We start from the raw sequence: 23,213 nt of genomic DNA on the forward strand, positions 1-23,213 counted from the left end.
ATAATGACGGAAAGTTACTCCCCGTGTAAAAGTGTCATAAAGAAAGTCGTTGACTTTGCGTTGACTTCAATACGCATTCTGTTGAGTTACAGTAGAATACAGCAGCATGCATGATTTTTGCAAGGGTCGCGTGGCGCGCAATAGTGTTACTGCATCTGAACACCCACTGCCCGATTTCCAACACACAGTACACAGGTCAGCGACGGGCAGTGTTCGCAGCTTTATTCGAATAAACTAATATACAAAGGTGACCTTATGTGTACAGGCTGCGTTGACAGGGAAACGAGCTCCCTGGAACTTAAGAAATTATAGCTACAACAGGGCCATTGAACCTTCCTAACAATGTTCATCCGGGAGGGAACAGCGCATCGCCACTGCAACGGAACGACCACACAGTTTCGATCGTCTGCAGAAAAAAAGGAAGGTGCAGACGGACCCGTGTGGCGCCTAATCTGCTCCGGGGGGACATCCTTCAAGTCGCATCTGGTCGCGACAACAACCCCGAGGTCGTCTGGCTGTCAGGGCGTGCTGATATTGAACAGCTCGTAGATTTTCCTGTACAGGTTGCATCCGTCCTCATGGAATCCCCATTCGACGGTGCTGTTGCCCGCGCGCAGCATGACATGCGTCGGCTGCTCCTTGGTGAACACGGGCCAATCGATGTCACCCTCGGGCAGCTGAGGTTTCCTGCGTCACACAATGCGAAAGGATCAAGGAAAAAAAAGGGGGAGGGGAGATTGTGGGATAGAATGGGGAAATAACTGGGAGGCCCTCGTTTACGTAACCGTCTACCGCGGTTTCACGAACCCCGCAATGCTCAAACACGGTTACACATCAAAGAAAATTAGAACGAAATGTTCCTCTTTATTTCTGGCCACGGAGAGCACCTTTGTACAAAAAGAAAATATTAAATGTACCTTTACTTATAGCTTAATTAGTGCAGTAACTAGTTATTTCGCAATTGGCTTGCTGAACCACCCACAACTGACAACAATTATCTCCAGCGTATCAAAACGCTAAATACTATAGGCCACGTGCTATAGGTTTCCCGTGCTGAAATAAGCATATATACATCAAAACAGCTCAGCGCACGTGATACCTTGGGCATTACATAGTTCAAGTGTTTGTGTGTGTGTATGTGTGCGCGTGCGTGCGTGCGTTCGTGCGTGTGCGTGCGCACATGTGTGTAAGCGTCTGGTAGCCCTACATAATTTGCCGGAAGAGTTGTTTCTACGAATAGCTTTCGGTATCGGTATTCAGGAGCCATGGATCTGTCATGACGGGATGATACACTGCCTCGCTCTGTTTCTGCTGTCGCTGCAGCTGACGTCCGGGAGCGCAGCCAGGAGAAACCAGCGCAAAACTCGTTATTTTTTTACGAGCACTTTCGTGATACGAAGCTTCAAAACCCCACGAACTCCACTAATTTCGGTCCACGGAGGGGAAAAAAAAAATATAACTCGGAGGGAGCAACTTTCGACGAAATCGAGACGGGAGAAAGTTGGCTCAACAAGAAGCACGTGGTCGCGTCACGGTAAATTTTAATGCCTTCCACCGCCGGGCTCATCGCTGTCGAAAAGACGACGGGTGCAGCAGCGACGTGAAGGATTCCGCACTCGCACGCTGCAAGATGATTGAACCATTTGAACAAATGATTGAACATACGATTGAGCATGCGATGGAACAGGTGGCTGAACAGATGATTTAATAGATGACTGAAAGTTAAGCAAGAGACGTCTAGAGTATTGGAGGGAAAAAAAGCAGGGAAGAAATTGACATGGTCGGATCCGTCACAGTCATAATAGCGGTGCAAGGTAGATAGAGAAGTTTTGAGGAAGAGAATAAAGATGATTAAGGAGATGTTATATATATATATATATATATATATATATATATATATATAATGATGAACTCGATGATTCACAAAATTTATTTAATTTTATGGTCAGTTCAGCGACACACGTAAAGCTATTCTGCGGGGCGCATCCGTCCTGTGGGCCAATCAGAGACGACGTGATGGCAAATTTGTCAATGATGGCGGAATTTCACAGCGTCAGGAAAATGGGGGCAACCGCGCAAGACAACTGTGCAGCTTGTCACTTCTGCGCAGCACACGCCCCATGCTCAGTCTTTCTTTTCTGTTTTTCCTTTTCTTTCTCTTTTTTTCTCTTCTCTTCCTTTCTTTTTTTGTTGACATCGCACAACATGGCTCGCCCACACCCCTTCTTCGCCGTTTCTCATTTCGACCTGTTTTCTGGTGCGTGAGAACGACGTACCTAGCTCGCTGCTTCAAAAAAGCCGTGCCGGGCGGTACGCTTGTCGAATGCTGACGCCTTCGACTAACAGCTGCTAACGGTCGACACTCGTCTGCTCGTTCGGGCTCGACGATGACCCTTAAGGCTGACAAGTCAACAAGGGACGCGCTGCACTCCTGCACTGACAGCACTGAGCGAGGATGGTCGTAGTGGGTCTTCCTTGCAAGTTCTCGCTTGGGGGGGGGGGGGGGGGGGCACGCCGCATGCTGCTGCTCCTCCTCCTTCTCGCAATATTAAACTGGCCACCGCGCTAAGCCCACTCTGAGTAATTTAGCGAATGAATAAGTGGCCGCCAAAGCCATGCGCGCCTCGCGTAATTACCTAGTCCGGTTCGGTTATCGGTGAGTCCGAGAGGATTCGCGGAAAATTTCCGGGTTGGGCGATTGAGGCGCAGGGAATCCGAAAGTTGTTCGGGGGCGCCGACTCTCTTCCGCGTTTCGGTGCGCTTACACAGGCGCCGCTGTTTCGTTCGAATGGGCGTGGGACTCCTTGCACGCGTCCAGTCCGCCAGTCGCGGCTCGTGCACAGACGCGCCGGTGCATACCTGAGGCCTACACGAAATGTGTTGGTCGGACTTGCCTCGAACTACGAAGATCCGAGGGACTTAAGGTGGCTCAAATATTTCATGACGTTCGCCTCGACGCGCAGCGCTGCAGAGCGAGGGCTGCGCAAAGCCGGCGACGTTCAATTTTTGAAGCTGCGAAGAAAGCGCCGCAGGTCCACGAGAGGCACGAATGTCAAGTGACGAATTCGTAACCAGTTCCTATGTTTTAAGGGCGATGAGAACCGTCACTGGCGAGGAGAGTTCCGGACGGCTATACTGGCCTGTGTTTTGCCTCGGGCGTGTGTATAGCTGTGCGTTAAACTACACATTGGAGAGCTACGGGAGCTGTTGCCGCCGTATCTGTAGTAAAGCACCACGTCGTAGCGCAATTCAAGCTGGCACGAGCCCCTCAGATTTTTCAATGTATTATCTATATGCCCAACGAACAAGTAAACGCATGAACAGTAATTTGATTAAAAGGTCAAGGCCTTAAGTACATAGATCGTGATACACAGCCTCTAGACTTACGAACTTTACGAACTTACAAACGTAACGCTCTATAATAATCTGCGGATTATAAACATTATGGAACTTTCGCATACACTGTCATAAGACCGTATATATCCATGTACTACTTTATAAATTATATAGCGTGCTGAAATAAGTTTTTATAAGGGTAAGTGTTCGCGATTGGATGACATCTCGGCTTTAGATAGCTTGGCAGTGTGGCTGCCGCCATAAAAATCGATCGACAGTCGATATGTGCAGCCACTCTACGGACTGCCTATGCGCATCTTATAGACATACTGTTTACAACATTTCTTCTAAAAGTTTAAGGCAGTAGGTCCATTAAAATACGGGTAGTCTACGTATTTGGATGCATGGTCTACGCGAGTGCCTAGGCAACAAATTATGATCTATATGCGCAGCAAATAAAGATGGTGCATGGACTTTTCCGAACAAATGTCCATCGGATTTCGATGGACTGGCCAAATAAATCGTAAAGGGGCAGAGTGCACGTGAGCTGACCAGTGATAAATACTGTTACGAACCGGGCAGTTTTGTATGTACATCCCGCTTGTGATTCGCTCCCACCCGCCTTCCCCAAAGCTGTGCGGGTTCAGTGACGAAGAACGGGTTTGAGAAGTCTACGAGAACAGAGATAGATAGATAGATAGATAGATAGATAGATAGATAGATAGATAGATAGATAGATAGATAGATAGATAGATAGATAGATAGATAGATAGATAGATAGATAGATAGATAGATAGATAGATAGATAGATAGATAGATAGAGATTACGGAGAGGAAGAGGCGCTATTTTTCGGAACACTTTAGGGAGCACGGTTCAGCGCCTTGGGAAAGGGGGAGGGGTCATAAAAAGGAAGGAATACAGAGAAGGTCATCGCGGTCACAACACCCATAGCTGACGGCGGCCGGCAGGAGGCGCATTTACATATTAGACACGTTTATTAGATACCAGCCCCATGCCTTCCGAAAACCTAAGGAGGTGCTTGAAGGCCGAGCTGTGATATCGGCCGGGGAACAGAGGTAGCGGCGCCGAGAGAGAGAGAAGTGGTTCTTGTGGGGAAGAAGGAAAGGCTATAGCACTATCTTCTGCAACCCATGCAGGAACACGGCTCAGCGCCAGCAGGGTGGGGGAGCGGCGCCGAGACCTGGCCCAGGCGTCGAGACAATGTGGAGAGAGAAGCCAGAAGCAAAGTAGGTGCTCAATCGTGTAGCCGCGCCGCATGCTGATCATGTCGGAAATTGGAGTCAGGTCCTTGCTGTATATGAAGCTTTCGACACCGTGGCTTTCCGCCCCCTCGCCTCCGTCTCTCTATCTTACCTTTCTATTATCTCTTTCCCGTCCCCCATAGTAGGGTAGCCAACCAGGCGCATTTCTGGTTAACATCCGTGCCTTGTCTCTTCATTTCCTCCTCCTCCTCCTCCTCCTGCTTCGACAGCATTTTAATTTATGCCTCTCTCTCTCGCAGCTGCATCAAATATTTCCCCCATAATCTGCCCACATAGAACAAGAAATTAACTCGCTATGAAACTACCTCCATCGCATTACTTGGTTATTCAACTTATTCATACGCTCAGACGCTTTTAGCACATGCGTCACTTTTTGATTGGTTGATCGACTAAGTTAACACGGTTCGTAGATTTTTGGGGCGTTTACATACCAAGGAAACACTGCGCAACGTAAGAGAGACACCCTACTGAAGGGGCCTAGCTATTACTATCTTGAGACTTTCTTTTCCTTTTTTTTTACTCTGCCTCAGTATCTTAGTATACCAGTCTGTTTGCGTTGCCCATCCAACGGAACACGTCGCCATGGCGGAGAGTTGAATCATGCTCAGCAACCTAGCGCCGTATAGTCCATGAGTCATCACGGTCATGCTTTCCCCGCTACAATGTCACCGTTTACTCGCTGTAGCAAGACATATTAATTTCTTTGTACTGTTTTGTGAAACCCCTTTTCTGAAGTTTCCTGTGTGTCATATATGTGCCTCCAAGGTGTGTAATCCTCCAAAATTTTACTTGCGATATCAAGTTATACTCAGTGTTTCCAGTTGGTCGTATCATATCTGAAACTGAAACACCTCGAGTGTCATATGTCTAATCAAGCAAAAAAAAAAAAAAAAAGAAAATGAAAAGAAAGAACCGGCGATTACGATACTGCCTAATGAGAATTTTGAGCGCAGCTGTGTAGGTATTTTGAATTAGCGATATATTGCGACAAAGTATTTGATTCTGAACGACAGGGTCCTCTCGGCGCCGGCGCTGAGCTTCTGCTCGAGCAGCTCGTTTAGCAGCAGCGGCAGACAAAACACTTCCACCGGTTGCGTCGCTCGTTCGGAAAGAAAGCGTAAACACGGAAATGCGTGGCTCGCGCGGAGGTACGTAGTATCGGCGCCTTTCTCGCACAGGCTCATCGATGTGCACATAAAGCGGCGTTTGATGAGCAAAAGCCCGCACGTCAACGGCTCCGTACGCAAGAAAGACCATAACTTTTTATAGCAAGTCAAGCTCTCATTTGCAGATTTACGAGAAGGGCTTTTAGTATTTTTTATTTAACCAAGCGTGGAATTATTTGTAGATATTGGAAGAAGTAGTTTCGATAGGTCATCTCACTATACAGTTGCACTTCAAGTCCAGTTAACATAAGTCAGCTGAAAAACGCGACCCAGCGCGGAACACGATCGAAGAATCTGAAAAAAAAAAGAAGAAAGACGACTGAAGAGTGTCTACTTGTCGAACGAATTCTCTTCTTGTCGAACGCACGCACACACGCACGCATTCTCCCTTGCGGCCGCTCACTTGCTCAACGGCATGTACAAACGCGAATGCGTTCACGCACGTACGCGCGCATAAGGACACGGACGTCAACGCTTTGTCTCTCGCACTAACGAGAAAACTTTGGTCCTGTTCCGCGGGTTCCCGTTAGGCATCGACAGCGTCGCCAGCAGCGTCAATAGCATCAAACAGCGAGAACACGGAGATGAGGTGCTTCTGCGGCAGTCCGGGCCATACATCAGTGTCACCAGTCGCATTAAAGGCGGGGCCACCGCTTGATTCCCAAATAACGAGGATGAATAACGCATGCATTCGGCTCGTGAGGATCTCCGGAGCGCGGGGCGCGACGATATGCTAAAACTGCCGCTGTCGGTCGTTAAAAACTCCGCTTTGGCGAACGAGCGAGTCCCGGAGATTTCATGTTGATGGCGGTGGCCGGGCGATCAATCACACGCAGCCTGCACGACGGGGCACTGTGACTCGCCGTGGCAAAGTTTTGCATGCATTACTCTCTGTTCTCTTCGTTTCAGTATAGCCCGTCCGCACTTTTCCCGCACCGCGTTTAATCCTTCGCCGCAGTCCGAACAGCGGCCTAAGCCACACGGAACGAACCCTTCGAAGCTGTACTGCGGAACCTTACGTTACGAGCATGTCCAAGCCGAATAAGGGGAAAGGGTGGCACTATCTGTCAGTGAAAACTTTTGGATACACTGAGGCAGTTGTTAAAGAGAAAGAGCACTTGACGTACAAAGCTCGACAAAGAATAAGAGCTGCAGCCAAAGCAGATGACCTCGCGGTAGGGCTTTGCGTGTGCTCTGCGTTTAACAGTAAAACTTCATTTGAACAAAATGTGAAGGTTAAGGGAACTCAAGTAATGCCATCAGAAAAACTTATTCAAATGACCGCTCGAGGCGTATTTTGGAATGTGCGTAATGGGTATGATGATAAGGCTAAGTATATGACTATTATTGATTACCGGGATTGTGGCGGAGCAAAAGTCGAGGGACGATAGAAGCAAGATAGGTTCTTCCGTCTACATGGCTTCTGTCGTCGCTCGTCTTTAGCTGCGCCACAATTTTGGTAATTAACCAGCAACTTGTTCTATTGCGATAGCAATCATATGGACAGTCCAGGCGCATTGCTGCCTTCGGCGTCGCCGGGATGTCCCGTATAAAATCCAAGGGCAATAAGACATTCGCCGCGTGCCGTATGCTGTATGTGCGAATGAACGCGTGCTAGGGTAAGCCAATGATCGTGGCTTAAGCTCACGCGCACAAGGGAGGAAAGCGGGGTGGAAGAGTGCCATCAAGGGAGTTAGGGGTGTGTTTTGCACTACGGAAGCAAGTGCGTATATGGCGCGGACGTGCGCGGTCGCGCGGGCTTTATCTTGAAAGCGATCTGCTTTGGGGGCAGAGTCTAGGTGCGCCGACGGCTCATACCCTTGTGCTTGCAGTGTTCTCGCAGCTCAGCTTGCGTTGAAGCGATAGACAGCACGAAGGTCACTTCGCTTGCTGCTGCTGCCGCGCTTGCTCACGCCAGCGTTTTGACAGCAAGTGTCCGCGGTCATGAGTGCGATGTATTCATGTTTGTTGGTGCGAGCTGACACGATGCTTGTTAATTTAGTTAGTAAGCGAGTGTTTACATGTTTATTCGGCCGATAAAACTACTGCCCTTACTTATTATGGCTCTCTACTAACTTGATGCGGCAAGCGATGCTTCGCCCTCGGGCGAAACTGCGACTTTTTATTGAACTCGCTATGAAAGCTTCACGTGCGAAGCTTTACAGTCGGTTCTCCTTCACGCTAGCTTGCCGCCGGACCCCGTCCTCGACGGACGTCACCGCCTTGGGCCTGTTGTGCCTGTGCCGCAGTTTGAGGACCATGGCATCGCATATCGCAGCTGCAAAACGCCACAAAAGTGCTACTGCAATTTCTGAAAGCTGCCAGACTTGGCGATTGTCTGTGATATAGAGCAGAAAACAGTTATTAGGTCGGCGATATCGACAGCGGACTTGCTCTTCTCCCCTTAATCTTCCCTCCCTATTTCGCTTCCCCCGATGCAGGGTAGCCAACCGGGTTCAGTCCTGGTTAAACCCCCTGCCTTTCATTGATCATTTTCGCTGTAATACCGAGCGACTCGCGATCCGCATGTCGTAGTTAAAAAAAAGGCAGAATATCCACCAAAGCTGTGCGAATTCTGCAAGAAATGTCGAAAGGCATGCAAGTCCCCGAGACCTGTTGGACACCTGGTCACGAGTCACCGGGGCGAAACGAAGCGGCACACACCGCAGCCCGAAATCATGCAAACCGGGCGTTATTGCCACAGGGGCTCCGAAGGGCGACGAGGTGCAAGGATATTGCCAATAAATATACGGATATCCTGCAGCGTTATAAATTGTACAGTAGGGTGCACCCCTTACCGCACCCCAAACTAACCAGAGAACAGAGAGTCACTCTGCAGTGTCTTCATCTTTGGCATTATAATGAATAAAATGCCCCCAACCCGATTCCTACGAACCGTTCACGGTCCTACGGGGCACCGAGCAGGCGTCGTCGCATGGTGATGGGGTGTTCTAAACATGCAGGATTCAGCAATCAAGAAAATGACGACGGAAAAAGAACCGAAGAGAGAAGCCCATTAGAGGACGGCCAGGAATCGTGGGAGGCAATGCTCGCGGCTCAGGATTTGGAGGACCAGCGCGAGCTGGTGAACCAGGCCAGGAAAGCAGCAAGCGCCAATAGCTGGCTACCTGGACTGAGGAGGCCACCCGCCTTAGGTGAAGAAAGAAGCAGCCTTTCTCACTGGTTTATATTATTAAACGTTTATTCTCTCCCTCTAATTGAAACACCTTATACTTAGGTGTACTATCGGTGCAGAGGTATATATATATATATATATATATATATATATATATATATATATATATATATATATATATATATATATATATATATATATATATATATATATATATACACACTATGACGCACGATCGCTCGAAGAACACGAGCGCAGTACGTTCGAAGAATGCCAGCGCCAGACTTGCGCCGACGTTCAGAAGCAGTGGAAAGCTGTCATCCTCCTCCTTGGTGGACTTTATTCTCTATTTACATTTATAAGAAAAACTACCTTCCAGCCATCTTCAAGAAACGTTTCTGCTGTGTCAACGCCTACGCACGCAATGTATTAACGAAAGGAACAAAAGAAAATAAGGAAGCGAAGAGAACGGAACAGTAGCATATATCATGGGAATGAACACGGGTATGATGGCTATATCACTGCCTTGGCAAGGAAGTTATTTATTACTCTTAATGGCTTGGAGACAAGTCGGACATATTTTGGTGCAGTGCGGGAAAAAATATCCTTAATCGAGATGAGAGAGAGCCGTTAAAGTTTTACGTATTTCATAATTTCAAGATATTCTTGCTGACTCTCAGAGGAAACGAGAACGGACCAGTGAACTAGCACATTCATCAGAAAAAAAAAAATGAGGCGTAACGTCAACTTTGGTAGAACGAACAGCTTCATTTTGCAAACTTCAGGCAGGTAAATCGGCCTTCTCATTCCACTGCTCGTGACATATAATGTCGGCTGCCAGATCTCGCTTCTCATGGGAAGTTGTACTTTCGCTCGACGCAGGTAGCAAGACGATAAACAAAACGAAAAAGAAACAAAGAAAAAGAAGCAGTGGCAGCAGAAGAAGAAGTCCGAGCAGGGTGGATTTGGCTCGCAAAGGGGAATACATCGGCTACCATATTTCACACAGTGTTGACATTGGCAAGAAGGGGAGTATACATATTTATATGTATTAACGGTGCATATAATATACCTACGCGGGGCTTTGGGAGAAGACGACGAGTCACTGCAGCTATATATGTTTCTTTCTTTTCCTGGTCCAAGGCACTTTCACGCGAGAACGGTTCTCGGAATATTCCTACTTGCTTTCTATGACAGACGTCCCGCACGCACCTCCTTTTCTTTCTTTTTGAGCAGGCAACGCGAAGCATAGTTGAGCGTGCAATCCAGGAAGATCGAAACACGTTCGCGCTAGCACATAGGTCTACGCATACTAAACTTGCACGCCAGGACACCCAAAATAGACAGCGCCGCGCGCACCTGTCTACATATTCGCCACGCAACGTGGCTCAAGTGAAATGCTCGCCTTGCAAAACTATTACCAGGGTCCTTCGATGCTTTTTTTGTCCCTGTAGCCAACGCAGATAGACTCTGCTGTCGTGCCCTCAGTCGGTCTTTCGCGCCTTCTGCAACAGTGAGCCTCAAAGGGCCGTTACTTTGAGCCGACGCTTCATAACGGCTGCTGAAGAATTAGAAACCACCGTAGAGAGTATAGTCGGCGACGCTAGGACAAATGAAGAAGCAAGATGCAGCAGGTGGGCTTCCGTGTAGTGTCATAACAGGCTGCTCGAGGCTAAATCACCGTCCCGTCGATTCCTCCATCTTGCCCCTCCGATTGGCTGCTCGCAAAGAGCTGGGGGAGAGGGGGAACTTATACCACGCCGGGTTTGCTGTGTGCGTACTGAATGGGGCAGGGCTTATAGATACTAGAGAGTTTTAGAATAGGAGCTCCAATAGTTTGGGGCCCCAAAAAGCTTTGCAGTTGTTAGCGTTGGGGCACGCAGGAGTGAAGAGTTTTATCTCCGTATTCAGAAATGCAACTTAAGTTGAAGCCCCATGCTTGACTTGATATAAATGACGACTGGCGTTAACGCGCCCAAAGACGCTCACTGCGTTTCCTTCGGCGCGTTCGCGACAGGCGTCATTTAGATCAAGTCAAGCATGGGTTTCGAGTTAAGATGCATTTCTGCATACGGGAGTTAGAATAGGGCTTTGCGATCGCGGACAGCGTCTTGCGCTGACAGCGCCACTACGGCGTCAAAGAAAAACTATTAGATATATTTAAATAAAATATAGCATTTTATGATATGAATAGTAAATTTGACTTTCGCGTATTCGCGTTTAATTACGTTTTAGAGGTTATTGTGCAAGCAGCAAACAATTAATTGCGCTTAATTTTGAGTAACCAACTTCACGTGCCTTCACCAGCCAAGCTAAGCCGTATTAGGCCGAGCCATAATATCCACAATCGAATTCGGGATCAGCGGCGTCTAATGAATCAATCTTCATAACACACCCTAGTTGAGAGAAATCGATAACCGCAGTCACTTCTCCTAGCTTGCGAACTTCACGCGCTACCACCAATCGAACCCAGTTTCGTGCTAGGTTAGAGCCGTCGCTTCGATGGGTGCCGCCATGTTTGTTTACGCAAACCTTTTGGGGCAACTTTTGGGGCTCTCGCTAAATCACTGAAATAGCGTGTACAACGCAAAACCCAAACGAAGTTTGCGTCTCGCGTTTGCGCGGTGGCTTCGACGCTGTTTCTTTGGGACCCCAAAACGTTTGGGGCCCCTCATAGAGTTTCCTATCAGTATAACTAGAGGGAAATCTGGCGCTGCGATCGTTCAACCTTCATGGGAATTCTGCAAAGTACAGGCTACCGATTGGCATTCTGTTGACTGGCGAACCAATCTACAAGTAATATTTGGCAGTTCTGGTTTCGCCCCCAGCGCAATTGCTATAATCTCTAGTGGGATGGTGCGACGCAAAGCTCTCTGCCTTTGTTCTGTTGCTCCAAGTGGCGATAGCGCGCTGGGCCAGCGGCTGGGGCGATGTTTGTGTCGCGGTGAGGCGTCGAATCCCCGACGAGAAAGCGACGGTATCGTAAACGTTGCAAGAACATTTTACCTTTTGGACCTTTTTTTGTTACGTGTGTTAGGTTGGCACTGTAGCGTTACGTGCTTTATGGAACTTCAGAATAGGAAAAAGAAGGCGCTACTGACACAAAACATAGGCAGTTGTACTTCTAGTGGCTTGACAATCAAATTTTATTGAGGGTTTCATTATACATTGCTCGTTTGCGTACTCATTGAAATGCATGTTTTAGGACTTTGAGAACACAAATTTACTTGTAGTAGGAAAGGTTGCTGCTTCATGGCTGTAGTCTAGAGTCTCAAAATGAGCAAGTGCAAGGCAACGCCGTAACGCTTCGGAAGCGGTACGTGAGTGTAAAATATAATGAAGCACACTCGCAGGAGACCACAAGCGTCCTAGCTAGCACTGGAGCAGATGTGCTTAAATGTACTTGAAGACGTTCACCAATCGTGACAGTCGACACAGCCTTTCGAAATTTAAGAGCGAGAGAGCTCGCAAGTGCCTGTCGTCTGCGAGAAAAGTCTCGCGTTTGCAGCGAGCAGGCGTCGTCGCAGACGACACTTGTAGCCTTCCTCTCAAGGGCGCAACACTTTCTCACAACACAACATTTTTATTTCCATAAATACTTGATGAGTATGTTTATATAAGGAAATGCATGGTTGTTATTGCTGTTGTAAAAACAAATAAGTAATTCTTCTCCGGCGCTAAATCGGGAAGAGAATCGCAGAAGAATGCATACCCTGTTGTGGCCTTGGGGCAAACCATAGTAAATCGTGCTCCAATCTCAAAGTCATATAAAGTTTATGTAACGTATTGTGCATTATATAAGACACTGCAAAATAAAATTAGATTTTACGCGATAATATTTGAGTATAACTTAGTTTACTGCGCCGCAAGCAAACGCCACTAGTCTAAAGATCGAAGTCAATCCGTAGCCTGTACTTCCCATCATTCCCATGTAGGTTGAGGCAACGCTCATGAGAGCCTCCGTAGACGCTAGCGCCACATTTCCCTCTAGGGTATTTATTTAGAAACTCTATAGGGCCCCTTTTCTAAAGCTATCTACTGTGGCAGGTGTTCACACGCTTGTTTCAAGTAGTGTCGTCTGCTACACGGGGCGGTGTTGGAAGCGGAGGAAGAGACAGAGGCGCATGCGTGGCCCGCAGCACGCGCACGAACAGGCGTACGTAGTATGCACGTACGTCATTCAATGATACTCCGCGACTTCCGGTTTACGGCAGCGCTACCTTGGGGAACCTAAATGCCTATGCGCGCGCCTGTTGATAAGGTACACCAAGATGGCAGATGGTAGCGGAAGCAGCGGATGTGACGTCACGTGCATACTATGTATTGATTGGTTCAGTAAATGTTCTGATTGATGGGATAGGATTCTGGTCCAGCGTCGAGCAATCCGCCTGGCCGTTGAGGCCTTGAAGACTCACCGTCCTCAACGCGCGGGGACTGCTTCGTCCTCCCCCCCTACCTACGTGTAGGTTAAGAGGCGGGCATCCCAGCTCGGTGGAATAATAGAGTTTTCAATCAATCAATCAATCAATCAATCAATCAATCAATCAATCAATCAATCAATCAATCAATCAATCAATCAATCAATCAATCAATCAATCAATCAATGGTTCAGTAAATGTTCTATTTGATGGGATAGGATTCTGGTCCAGTACGAGGTACGGGAAAGGGAAGAAAACGTGTCGGGAATGGAAGGCGCGATGCGAAGAGCAGGATTTATGACCAGTATAATTATGCCCGTATTCCCTGACTCGTCGGCATTTCAGCTAAGACCAAAGTAGGAGAGAGAAAAAAAAAAAAGCTGAAGACGAAATTATGCACTGTCGTTCTTGTTCCGAAGGTCTTGTCCGCCGCCTACGACGAAGCCTGCTCGCTTTGTTGAAGAGGTCCTCGCCTTTACAATAGGGTCTCTTCTTAGGTAGGAACACAACGCACGCCTTGAAATCACACACGTTTATCACATATGGTGAACTGTGCCGTAGGAGCGAAATCCTGCCCTCTACCGCCAGATCACTCCTCCGCATTTCGACGACTATTGAGCGTAATATTGCTGCAAGGATCGTCAATAGGCCTCCCGAAACCGTAATGCTCGCGTCGTGTCACTACTTTGAAAACACGTCGCAGGGGCAGCACACTTTGCAGTTATGGAAGTAGGCTAGCTGCAGTGGCTGTGTGCAATACTTCAGCAATATATGGGCACCTTGCACGTTTTTCTGCTCGTGCTTCGCTAAATTCCCTGCACTTCGCTATTTTAGCCGCCTCTACGAGCCAGCTGCAGAGCTAGAAAGCTAACACCGTTTCAAGTTCGAGATGTGCAATCAGTCACGTCGACGAGCAAAATAAGTGGGGAACGCCATTGCGATTTGCGACACCTCTTTTATCGCTTTGTCACTTTAGCCAGCCAGCCAGCCAGACTATATATATATATATATATATATATATATATATATATATATATATATATATATATATATATATATATATATGTATATATATGTGGATTCTCAGACAGACAGACAGAGCCACCTTTACTTAGAGCGGACTGTACAACTGATGAGGGGTTGGATCTCAATAAATGTTCGCAAAGCTCTACCACGCTGTGGTGGCGTAATCAGTGTTGAATTAGTACAAATGGGTTCAGATAAGGTGTTTTTTATTGAAAAGATTGCTGAGGTGGTTTGTTTGTTTGATATTTATTTTTCAGACACAGCTAAGCGTCCTGACGTAGTTTCTTAGGTAACAGTTTGCATCAGAAGCTTAGAACGTGGACGAGAGTTGTTTTAATTATTTATCTACTTCTTCATCACTCGTAAAATAAACGTTACTTGCGTTAAACGCCAGTGATTTCAGGAAAACATAAGTAAGGATACTTTTTTCTTTCACAAGTACGCTGACACTGAAGTTCTCGATGGTTATTATTTTCAAAATGTACTTGTTACAATGAAAATAATCGTTAGAAGCGACGTAAACGATCACCTATGCAATTAAGACTTGAACGTCTGGAGAAACTCTCCAAGCTACGAGAGGTTGTGCAATTACCATGTGTCTTCAACTAAACGTGTTCATCCACCTTTGCAAGAAAGAAAATCGCGAAATAATAATAAATAAAGATATTGTGACGCCCGTAATGAAGTGAAGAAAACTGAACGCAACCTTAGATGCACACCCGTGGGCAAAAGTATACGGACCAGAGATTGCGCGATAAAAGTAAATTTCTCCTCTGTCTGTGAACGCAACCATAAATTAAAGACTGCGGCTCAAACTTGGCATTACAAATTTTCTAGTGCACTCGTCCGTTTCCGATTATGCGTGTTAATTACGAAGAAATTCTGTTTTTTCGGCGACCCTGTGGTCCGTATACTTTTGCTCACGGGTGTACGTTAGGCTGATGACAGGCACATCTGCAAGAAAGGTATCTGTATAGCGCAAGAAAACAAAGAAAAAATCGAAAACGAAGACAAACGCTAACTAGTTAGCGTTTGTCTTCGTCTTCGTTTCTTTTTGTGTCTGTTTTCATGCGCTATACAGATACCTTTCAATACTGACCGACCAACAAGCCCATATCACCACGCTCGTCGATTTCAAATCTGCAAGAACTTTGTGCAAGGCACTAAAGACGAGAAAAGAAGGCGCGACGTACGTGCAATAACAACATTGGGAATCAATTCAACGAACAACGCCTGTATGTCTGCAATCATTTAGCACTTGTGTTGAAAGTATAACAGAAAGTATAATTCGCCTGGCCGGTGACGCATGGCGCAATACCGCACAGAAGCTTATAGTCCAGCTACTTAGGTCAAGCTTTCTCAGCTTTTGTTGTATGTAGTACGGTTTACCTAGGGCCAGTGCGACTTAACAATTCCATTTTAATGCTATTTCTTTGCTCGTGCTTCGTCAATTGGGCACCGGTACCGGCCAGTCGTGAACGGTGAATGATAACAAAAGAATGCAATCTAACTAAATGAATCTGTAGGTTAAAACGGTCTAGGTTTCATTATCAGGACTTCGTCTCACTGATTAACCGTTGCCAGTCAGTGCGCGCATCTCAATTTTGTCGCCACTTATACGAGGTATGAAGATGAGAATTCCAGTTAAACCGCACGTTATGTTTAGTTACAAGAAGCACGTGCACTCTTCACGAAATATTACAGTCGTCTTTCTTTAAAAATAAGAAAAATGAGAAAAGAGAACAGTTGAGCGGTGAAACTTTAGTGGCATCCGATTACATCGACTTCAGACGAAGACGTCAAAGTTATCGCACCTGCTGCACGTTTAGTGCATACGAATGACTGCACAGGACCTCGTCAATATAGCTATCCACACATCTCGCAAGCACTACCCTCGCCTTGCAGAGGTCCGGTGCGTGTCTCACAGAGTGTATATCCATGTCATGAATACGAAATGACTGTTTTGATGGTCCGTCCGATCGCACGGAATTATTGTCATTTGGCCATATCCGCTGAGCAACACATTCCGCTCTCGTCCCGAACGTAAACGCTATTCTCCATATCACCGAGATACTTACCCAGTGTTGACGTATGCGCCGATGACTCGCATGCAGAGCAGGCTGAAAGCTCGGTCCTCGTCCGTGTGCCGGCCGGGGAATACGAACGGCAGGCCGAAGAAGTACTGCACGTCCTCGAAGTGCATAGAACCCATGTATGGTGGGAAGCGGCCTTTCTTGGACCGGTGGTCCAGCATGTAGAAGTAGGCTGGGCGATTGGTCTTTGCGAACAGCTCCGCGTGGAACTTGGTCGGGCACAAGATGAGATAGTCGCCCACCATGTCCATTAGAGATCGGAACACGCCTCGCCAGTCTTCGTCGCTGGTAACGTTCTTCTGATAGAACTCCCTGATCATCGTCTGGACGGACTCGGGCAGGACTCCCAAGTAGTGCTTAAGGGCAAAGTCGAACGCCTGCTTCCTGGTCAGCTCGGGCATCGTGGGACCGAAGAGGACGTGGTCCTTGAAATACAGGAACAGGCTGCCTTCCTCTGTGACTCCCCCCACGAGCAGGCTGTCCAGAGGAATGAACATGCTTTTCGACAGGGTCGTCAAGTCCGGCAACGGCAGATACTCGTCACCGAAGGCGGGACGGAAGGTGACGAGGTCGTCGGGAAACTGCGTCTGCTCGGCGTCGATTATGGCATCGACCGGCACCGAGCGCAGGCACCGGAGTACTTGGGCCGGGTGCGTTTTGGAAGAGGGCTTCTTGGAGTCCAGGCAACCCACGTGCCCCGCAATCCGGTCGGCGAACTCGTGACCCACTTTATTCATAGGTGGCAAAAGCCAGAAGTTGCTTCCGCTGGCCAGGATGGCCCTGTGGATGAGACCGGCGTTCTGCTGCGACAGGAGGAGGGAGCCGACGGCTATGCTGCCGGCACTCTCTCCCCACACCGTCACTCGTCCCGCGTCTCCGCGGAAGCGTGCGATGTTGTCCCTTATCCAGCGGAGGGCCAAGTTGTGGTCCCAGAGCGCGTAGTTGCCGGTCGACGTGCCCGGACCGGTGTAGAGATAGCCGAACGAGCCGAGCCTATAGTTGATCGTGACCACCACGATGTTGGCGGCCGCCGCCAGCTTCCTCCCGTCGAAGTCGGGATCGGAGGCCGTGCCAGCGCGGTAGCCGCCGCCGTGAATCCACGCGATGACTCCGAGGGTGTCCTGGTCGTCACCCAGTGGATACCAGACGTTGAGGAAGAGACAGTCCTCACTGATTTTGTCGCGCGGCACGAGCCACGACACCGGAGGCAAGGAACCGTTGGCCTGGGCACAGGGGCTTACAAATTCGAGGGCATCTACAGTGTCCGGCTGCCACGCTCGAGCTGGCACGGACTTCCGGAAGCGAAGCGCTCCGACAGGCGGCTCCGCGTACCGTATGCCGAGGAACTGCGCCACGGACGCACCGTCCACGTCCAGGAGTCTGCCGCGCACATGTCCGCTGGTCGTCTTCACCGTGACGTAGTTGGTAGTAGCGTCCTGGGCTGCATTCTGGTTCGTCGCTAACAACAGGATAGCGGCGAGCGGCAGGAGGCTGGGATGTCTGTTGCCGCACATCGCGGCTGTTTTGCCGAAACGCTTCTTTCAGGCTTTAAATCGGATTTCACTGGAGAGAAGAGGGCAAAGGGAAACGGGTGTTATTAATGACGTGGTTCTAGCGAGAGCGACGAGGGAACGAACGATGCGGAGAGTGTATCCGGTGCGGCCTTGAAAAAGACAGATGAATAGGCACTAAGAACCTCCTCCTTGCAGCCAGCGTCCTACTCTCACGCGGTGCGCTGAATGCCGTCTCGAATGAGTGAATGAGAAACCGCTGTGAGACATCCGGGGAAAAATTAAGATTGAGTACTCTCCGCACGCTCTGCTGCGATGCGAGGCTCGGGGCAAAACACGAAAGCGACTAATTCGATTTTAATGCCAGAAATATAGGTCGTTTGTCAAGGTTGCCAGGCTTTCATCTGCATTTGTTTGACCGCAATAGTACGGAATTCGTTTTTCCTCCATGTATTTCTCTACAAAACAGTAAAACTATAGCTGCACTTATCTGATGGGGGCGCGATTAGTTATTGTTTGATCAAATTGGTTCTTCTTTTTCGCGGGATGTTTCTTAATGCAAGCTTTAATATTTGGTTTCGTGAATTGCTTTTATGTTTCTTCTTATTCTATATTAAATGGGGGGGGGGGGGTTAAAGAGAAGGGGTGGAAGGACATGATTCGGCAACAGAACATGAATATCGAGGGCATGCCAAAGCTATCCGCCTACCTCCAACAATGCACAACAGTCACTTGCCGCAATCACAAAGCCTTCGATGAGTCTCAGGAACATAAGCTTGAACAGCGATGTATAGGCCTGCTAAAATACTAAATGCATCGTTAAACCTTCCTGCGCTGCCACGGTTGTCATTCTGCATAACTCTCAAATTCACAACGTCTGTCAATAATTATCATTTGATGCACCTCAAAATGCCATGTTTAAGTTACGTGGTCGCGAAAAAGCATGGCAGCGTCTGTGTACTTTTTGTGCCTCCTTTCTCTCCATCGGTTCCCGCGCTGTAGCCTTCTGATGTGTTCAATCAACAAGCCGTACTGATTACTCTGCTAAAAAAAAAATGTTTTCTTTAAAACGAAGTGTGTTTAGCATATTAGAGTTTTTGACACTGAGTCAATACAGTAGCATTATCTGGACTGGGCAAGCTTGCATGCGTGTATTATGTGAAATTTTATGCTTGTTTATTTACTTATCTTCTCACCCTTTATCAGTGGCGCGTAGCAAATCAGATCGTGTATATGGTTTACCCTCCAGCCACGGCTCCTTCACCGTTGAACGTTTAATAAAGCGGAGAAAAAGACTGCGATCTGATTGTTCATTGCAAGGTTTGCTGCAGTGTCGCGAAGTAATACAGCCTATATGCCAGGTATACTGTGCAGGTTAACCTGCCGCGTAGATACTCTGCAACGCCGCTGCGCAGAGAGACCGTTAAGAAAGAAAAAGACAGAAGAGAAAACGACAGGACAAGCGCTGAGCTGTAGTTTTCTCTTCTGTGGTCGTCTTTCCAAACTTTTTTAAAATTTGCTTTGCACATATAAAAACAATCACAGAGAAGAAGAAGACAGCTAGCTGGCAACTGCCACCAGGAGGGGTACAACGCCCGCCGGCTCTAAATGAGAAAAAGTACGTAGAAAAAGAATAAACACCTTATTCAACATAAATAATAGTAAGGCACGATGGTTGGAAAAGAATAGTGAAAGAATAGCAGGAGAGATATTAAGAGGGAGAGTAAATTTTAAAAATATGGAAGAAGAAGTGAGAGTCTTCCTCGCGTTATTAAGGCAATCATGCATGCGTATACAAACTCGCCCAAATTTCAGTTCTTGTAAGAGAAACAGTTTTATTATGTCAAAGCTTCCGGAATTAGGTGGTGCGCGCGCAGTAATCTCAGAGGTCACAATTATGTGAGCGCGTGCGACGTACGGGAGGTGAAGCGCAATCAACCCTGACTACGAATTATTAAAACGCGACAAACACACGGTGCATATCTTCGACACATTAGGCACACTGTCAGCACGTCAATTTCACGCTTCACGATGTCGACGCTGACGCCGACATAAGGTACGTGACAGACAGACAGACAGACAGACAGACAGACAGACAGACAGACAGACAGACAGACAGACAGACAGACAGACAGACAGACAGACAGACAGACAGACAGATTGTGGTCTTTCTGTTTCTTTATTCACCCAAGCTTAGATTTCTGTTAAGCTCGACTATGGCTTGTATACTGTAAGGTTTTCACTCGTTGCTTACAGTGGCATCCACGACGCAACCTGCATATTTCAGCCGATATTACAGCGTCGATATCACGCGACGTGTAACAAACGCGTCGAGAAGATACCACAAATGCTTTCCATGTGGTTGCACCGCTCAAGCGGCAGCAGCAAGGAGCGCATTTCCTGAGTACTTTATCTTTGCCGCATCGGCGGTGTTCCTCTCAGGCAGCGAGATAACGACGTCATTGCCGAAATAAGTACCGAGTGGCTTTCTTAATAAGTAAAACAGCATGAAAAGGTCAAAAGAAGCATACGACTAAGCGCGCTTGTTTCATGTAGTGCATGTACATGTCACTTTTTACGCTTTTCTTCTAACTGAACGGCATGAAACTTGCCTAGCATGGTGGTATATTACTGTGAGTATCGTTTCCTTTTCTTTCAGGAGGGGGTGGGGGTGGGGTGAGACTGGCCATATTAAACACATTTTGAAATTGAGTCAACCAACATAGTCATCGAGAAGCGTAATACGCACGTTGCTAAAGCGGGAGATGTCATGCCTAAAGTGCGTCCCTTTTGGCTGTATGTCGATTACCTTACGTGCCATTTGAAATATCAGAATACTATACGCAATACGAAGGCAACCACATGAAACGCACTTGGGACATATCTTTGGCATGGGCGCTACATGGCGTCGGCGCGTCCGTTTGGCCTAGCTGCAATCCATGGCGAAATATATTTCATGTCATGTTTTCAACAAGGAAAGATATGCACAAAGTAAGGATCCTTTGTACCTATGCCCACAGGGACGTCTGCGCCAGCAGGCGTCTGTTGTGTTGGGATACCACGGATCCAAGCACAAGGGGGCTGTACACTCCCGTGTGTAGCCATGCGCGCATTGGCAGTGTCCGTGGAAAAAAAATGAATCCTAAGGGTTGAACCGATGTCAGCTGTTTGGACCTTTAAGGCCCCTCGACGAGTCTAACACACCCCTTTGGCCTCAATTTCACGTAGGTGGCCACCGCGAACTGACACGACCGGGTTGTCCGGTCAGCTTCCACCGGTTCGACAATTTGAGCAGTCTCCTTTTCCTATCCCTCTCTTTCATGTTTTTTCTTCTCCACCTTCTTTATTTGTTCTCCTTTCTTCACTTCTGCCCTTTCGTCATCTTTGAGGAGGCTTGGGTTAACCTTGTGTATATAGTGTATCCAGCCTTTGGCATATTATATTGGGTTATAGTGGCAATGTACACCTGGGGGCGTATGCATCCCTTCATGTTAAGTCCTTCTTGTCTCTTCGTCGTCTAAGAATACAACTTTTTTTTTTGTTTCAGAAACTCCCTTTTCCTTGTGTAAAGTTGCGTTTATCTGTAACTCTGCCTTGGTAAGAGTCGTGAGTACTTCTATCATAGGGTGCTTGTCATGATCTTTCATCGTTTGGGAATATAGCTGTATACCGTCTACGCACACGCTACAAGATTTGCCCCATGCAGTGGTTCTTCCAATACTTCATTCGTCATTTCTTTTAAAACAGCCTTCTTCTTTTTAGACGGAAAGGAAGCTTACTATACCAGTATACACCGAAGGCTTATCCAAGAGCAGGCCGATCAAGAGCAGGCAGTCGACTGTTTCATTTCTTCTGTCTTAAAAGTCATGTACAGACTTCGCTAAATGTTTATGAACTACTTCCTACCATCACCGTACATGTCATTCTACTATGTGGTGCAGTTCCTGTGGGTCTCCAGTCACTCCAGACCTCTAGATGATAAACACGAGATCCGTTTTGACAGCAGCTCTTTTAAAGAAGCCTGTAGTCAGCACGGCGGTCGCAGGCAACGTGGTCCGTATTATTTTTGGCAAAAACTGCACATTTCTTATGGCTCTAGTACAAAACGGATAACCAGGGGCATACATTTTGAGCGTGATCGCAACATGAGTACATATCATGGCGTTAAATTTATCGATGTGACGACGCCAGGCATGCGGCGTTCATGCCGATAGTATGTGTACGGTTCCAAATACATCTCACGTATTTGCCGCCTTCTACGCTACAGCGTAACGCTGCTTGTACGGCGGAAAACACGCGTGTTTGTCTCCAACCCCCGCGCGAATGTGTAGACCGCTTGCCGCCGCGGTTGTTTACCACGCGAGGCCACATCTTGCAAGGAGATCTGCGCAAGTGCAATTCGCATAAACTCAAGGCTCGTGCGCTTGTCGGACGATCTAAAAAAAAAAACAAAAACAAAATAAAGAGTCTTCAGCTTCAGATTGCCCGGTTTATTTACCTTTCTCCCTCTCTTTTCTTAATCATTTTTACCGTTTCCGTAGTCAAATTGTCCCAAAAAACGCCCTTGGCAATGCTTGGCCCATTCGAAGGCGATATAGCGGCATCCAGTTCTGAAACTTCGCGTACCAACAGCAGCTCCGTAACACACAGCCTATAGCGAGCGGCGGAAACGGTTTTCAGGAGCACGTATTGCAATATCGCGTCATAAACTTCACCGCTCACCTTGAGGTACACGTGTACAGGTTCTGGCCTCACTGGGGAACCGGCATGCTAGAACGTATGAGCGCATGCGCCTCTACAACGCACTTGGGTATGGCCAGAGTTTGGCTGGACACATATACAGAGCTAAAGCGAACGTTTATGCAGGCGCGTGTCTGTTATCGTCCAAAATGTCGCACCGTTTTCGTGGCCTCCCTATCGGAGGGTGTCATCGTATTTCAGCTGCACACTCAAACTGCCGCAGCGCCTGCTGATCAGCGCTGGTTCCCCATAGCACCTTGGTGGAAACTTTCCCTGTTTCTAACATGTACTTCCTGAGCCTTGCCGTCGCCCATTTCCTGGCATACTTTTTTCGAGGACACATAGCGATGTAATAAGCCCTCTTTCACGACCTACAGGCACCGTATGCGGCGCCCGGTTGTTTGTTGATGCGTTACAGTAAGGGAATTGGTGTGAAAGGAGGATGTAATCGCTGTCGATAGCAGCAGAGATTCTCAAGAGTGAGGAATTGGATGTGTTTGTAG

At 47.7% G+C, this 23,213-nt stretch overlaps 1 protein-coding gene across 1 annotated transcript; it reads right to left on the reverse strand.

Annotated features, from left to right (window-relative positions):
* Positions 1 to 201: 201 nt before the first annotated feature.
* LOC142570834 (acetylcholinesterase-1-like) lies at positions 202 to 18,020 on the reverse strand. Its single transcript, XM_075679149.1, has 2 exons — positions 16,445 to 18,020; positions 202 to 687 (listed from the first exon to the last, which is right to left on the reverse strand). Exons 1-2 carry the CDS (start codon positions 17,971 to 17,973, stop codon positions 519 to 521), a joined length of 1,698 nt encoding a protein of 565 aa, XP_075535264.1. The 5' UTR covers positions 17,974 to 18,020; the 3' UTR covers positions 202 to 518.
* Positions 18,021 to 23,213: the final 5,193 nt, after the last annotated feature.

This window comes from Dermacentor variabilis, chromosome 2 (assembly GCF_050947875.1).
Source record: "Dermacentor variabilis isolate Ectoservices chromosome 2, ASM5094787v1, whole genome shotgun sequence".
Taxonomy (NCBI): Eukaryota; Metazoa; Arthropoda; class Arachnida; order Ixodida; family Ixodidae; genus Dermacentor; species Dermacentor variabilis.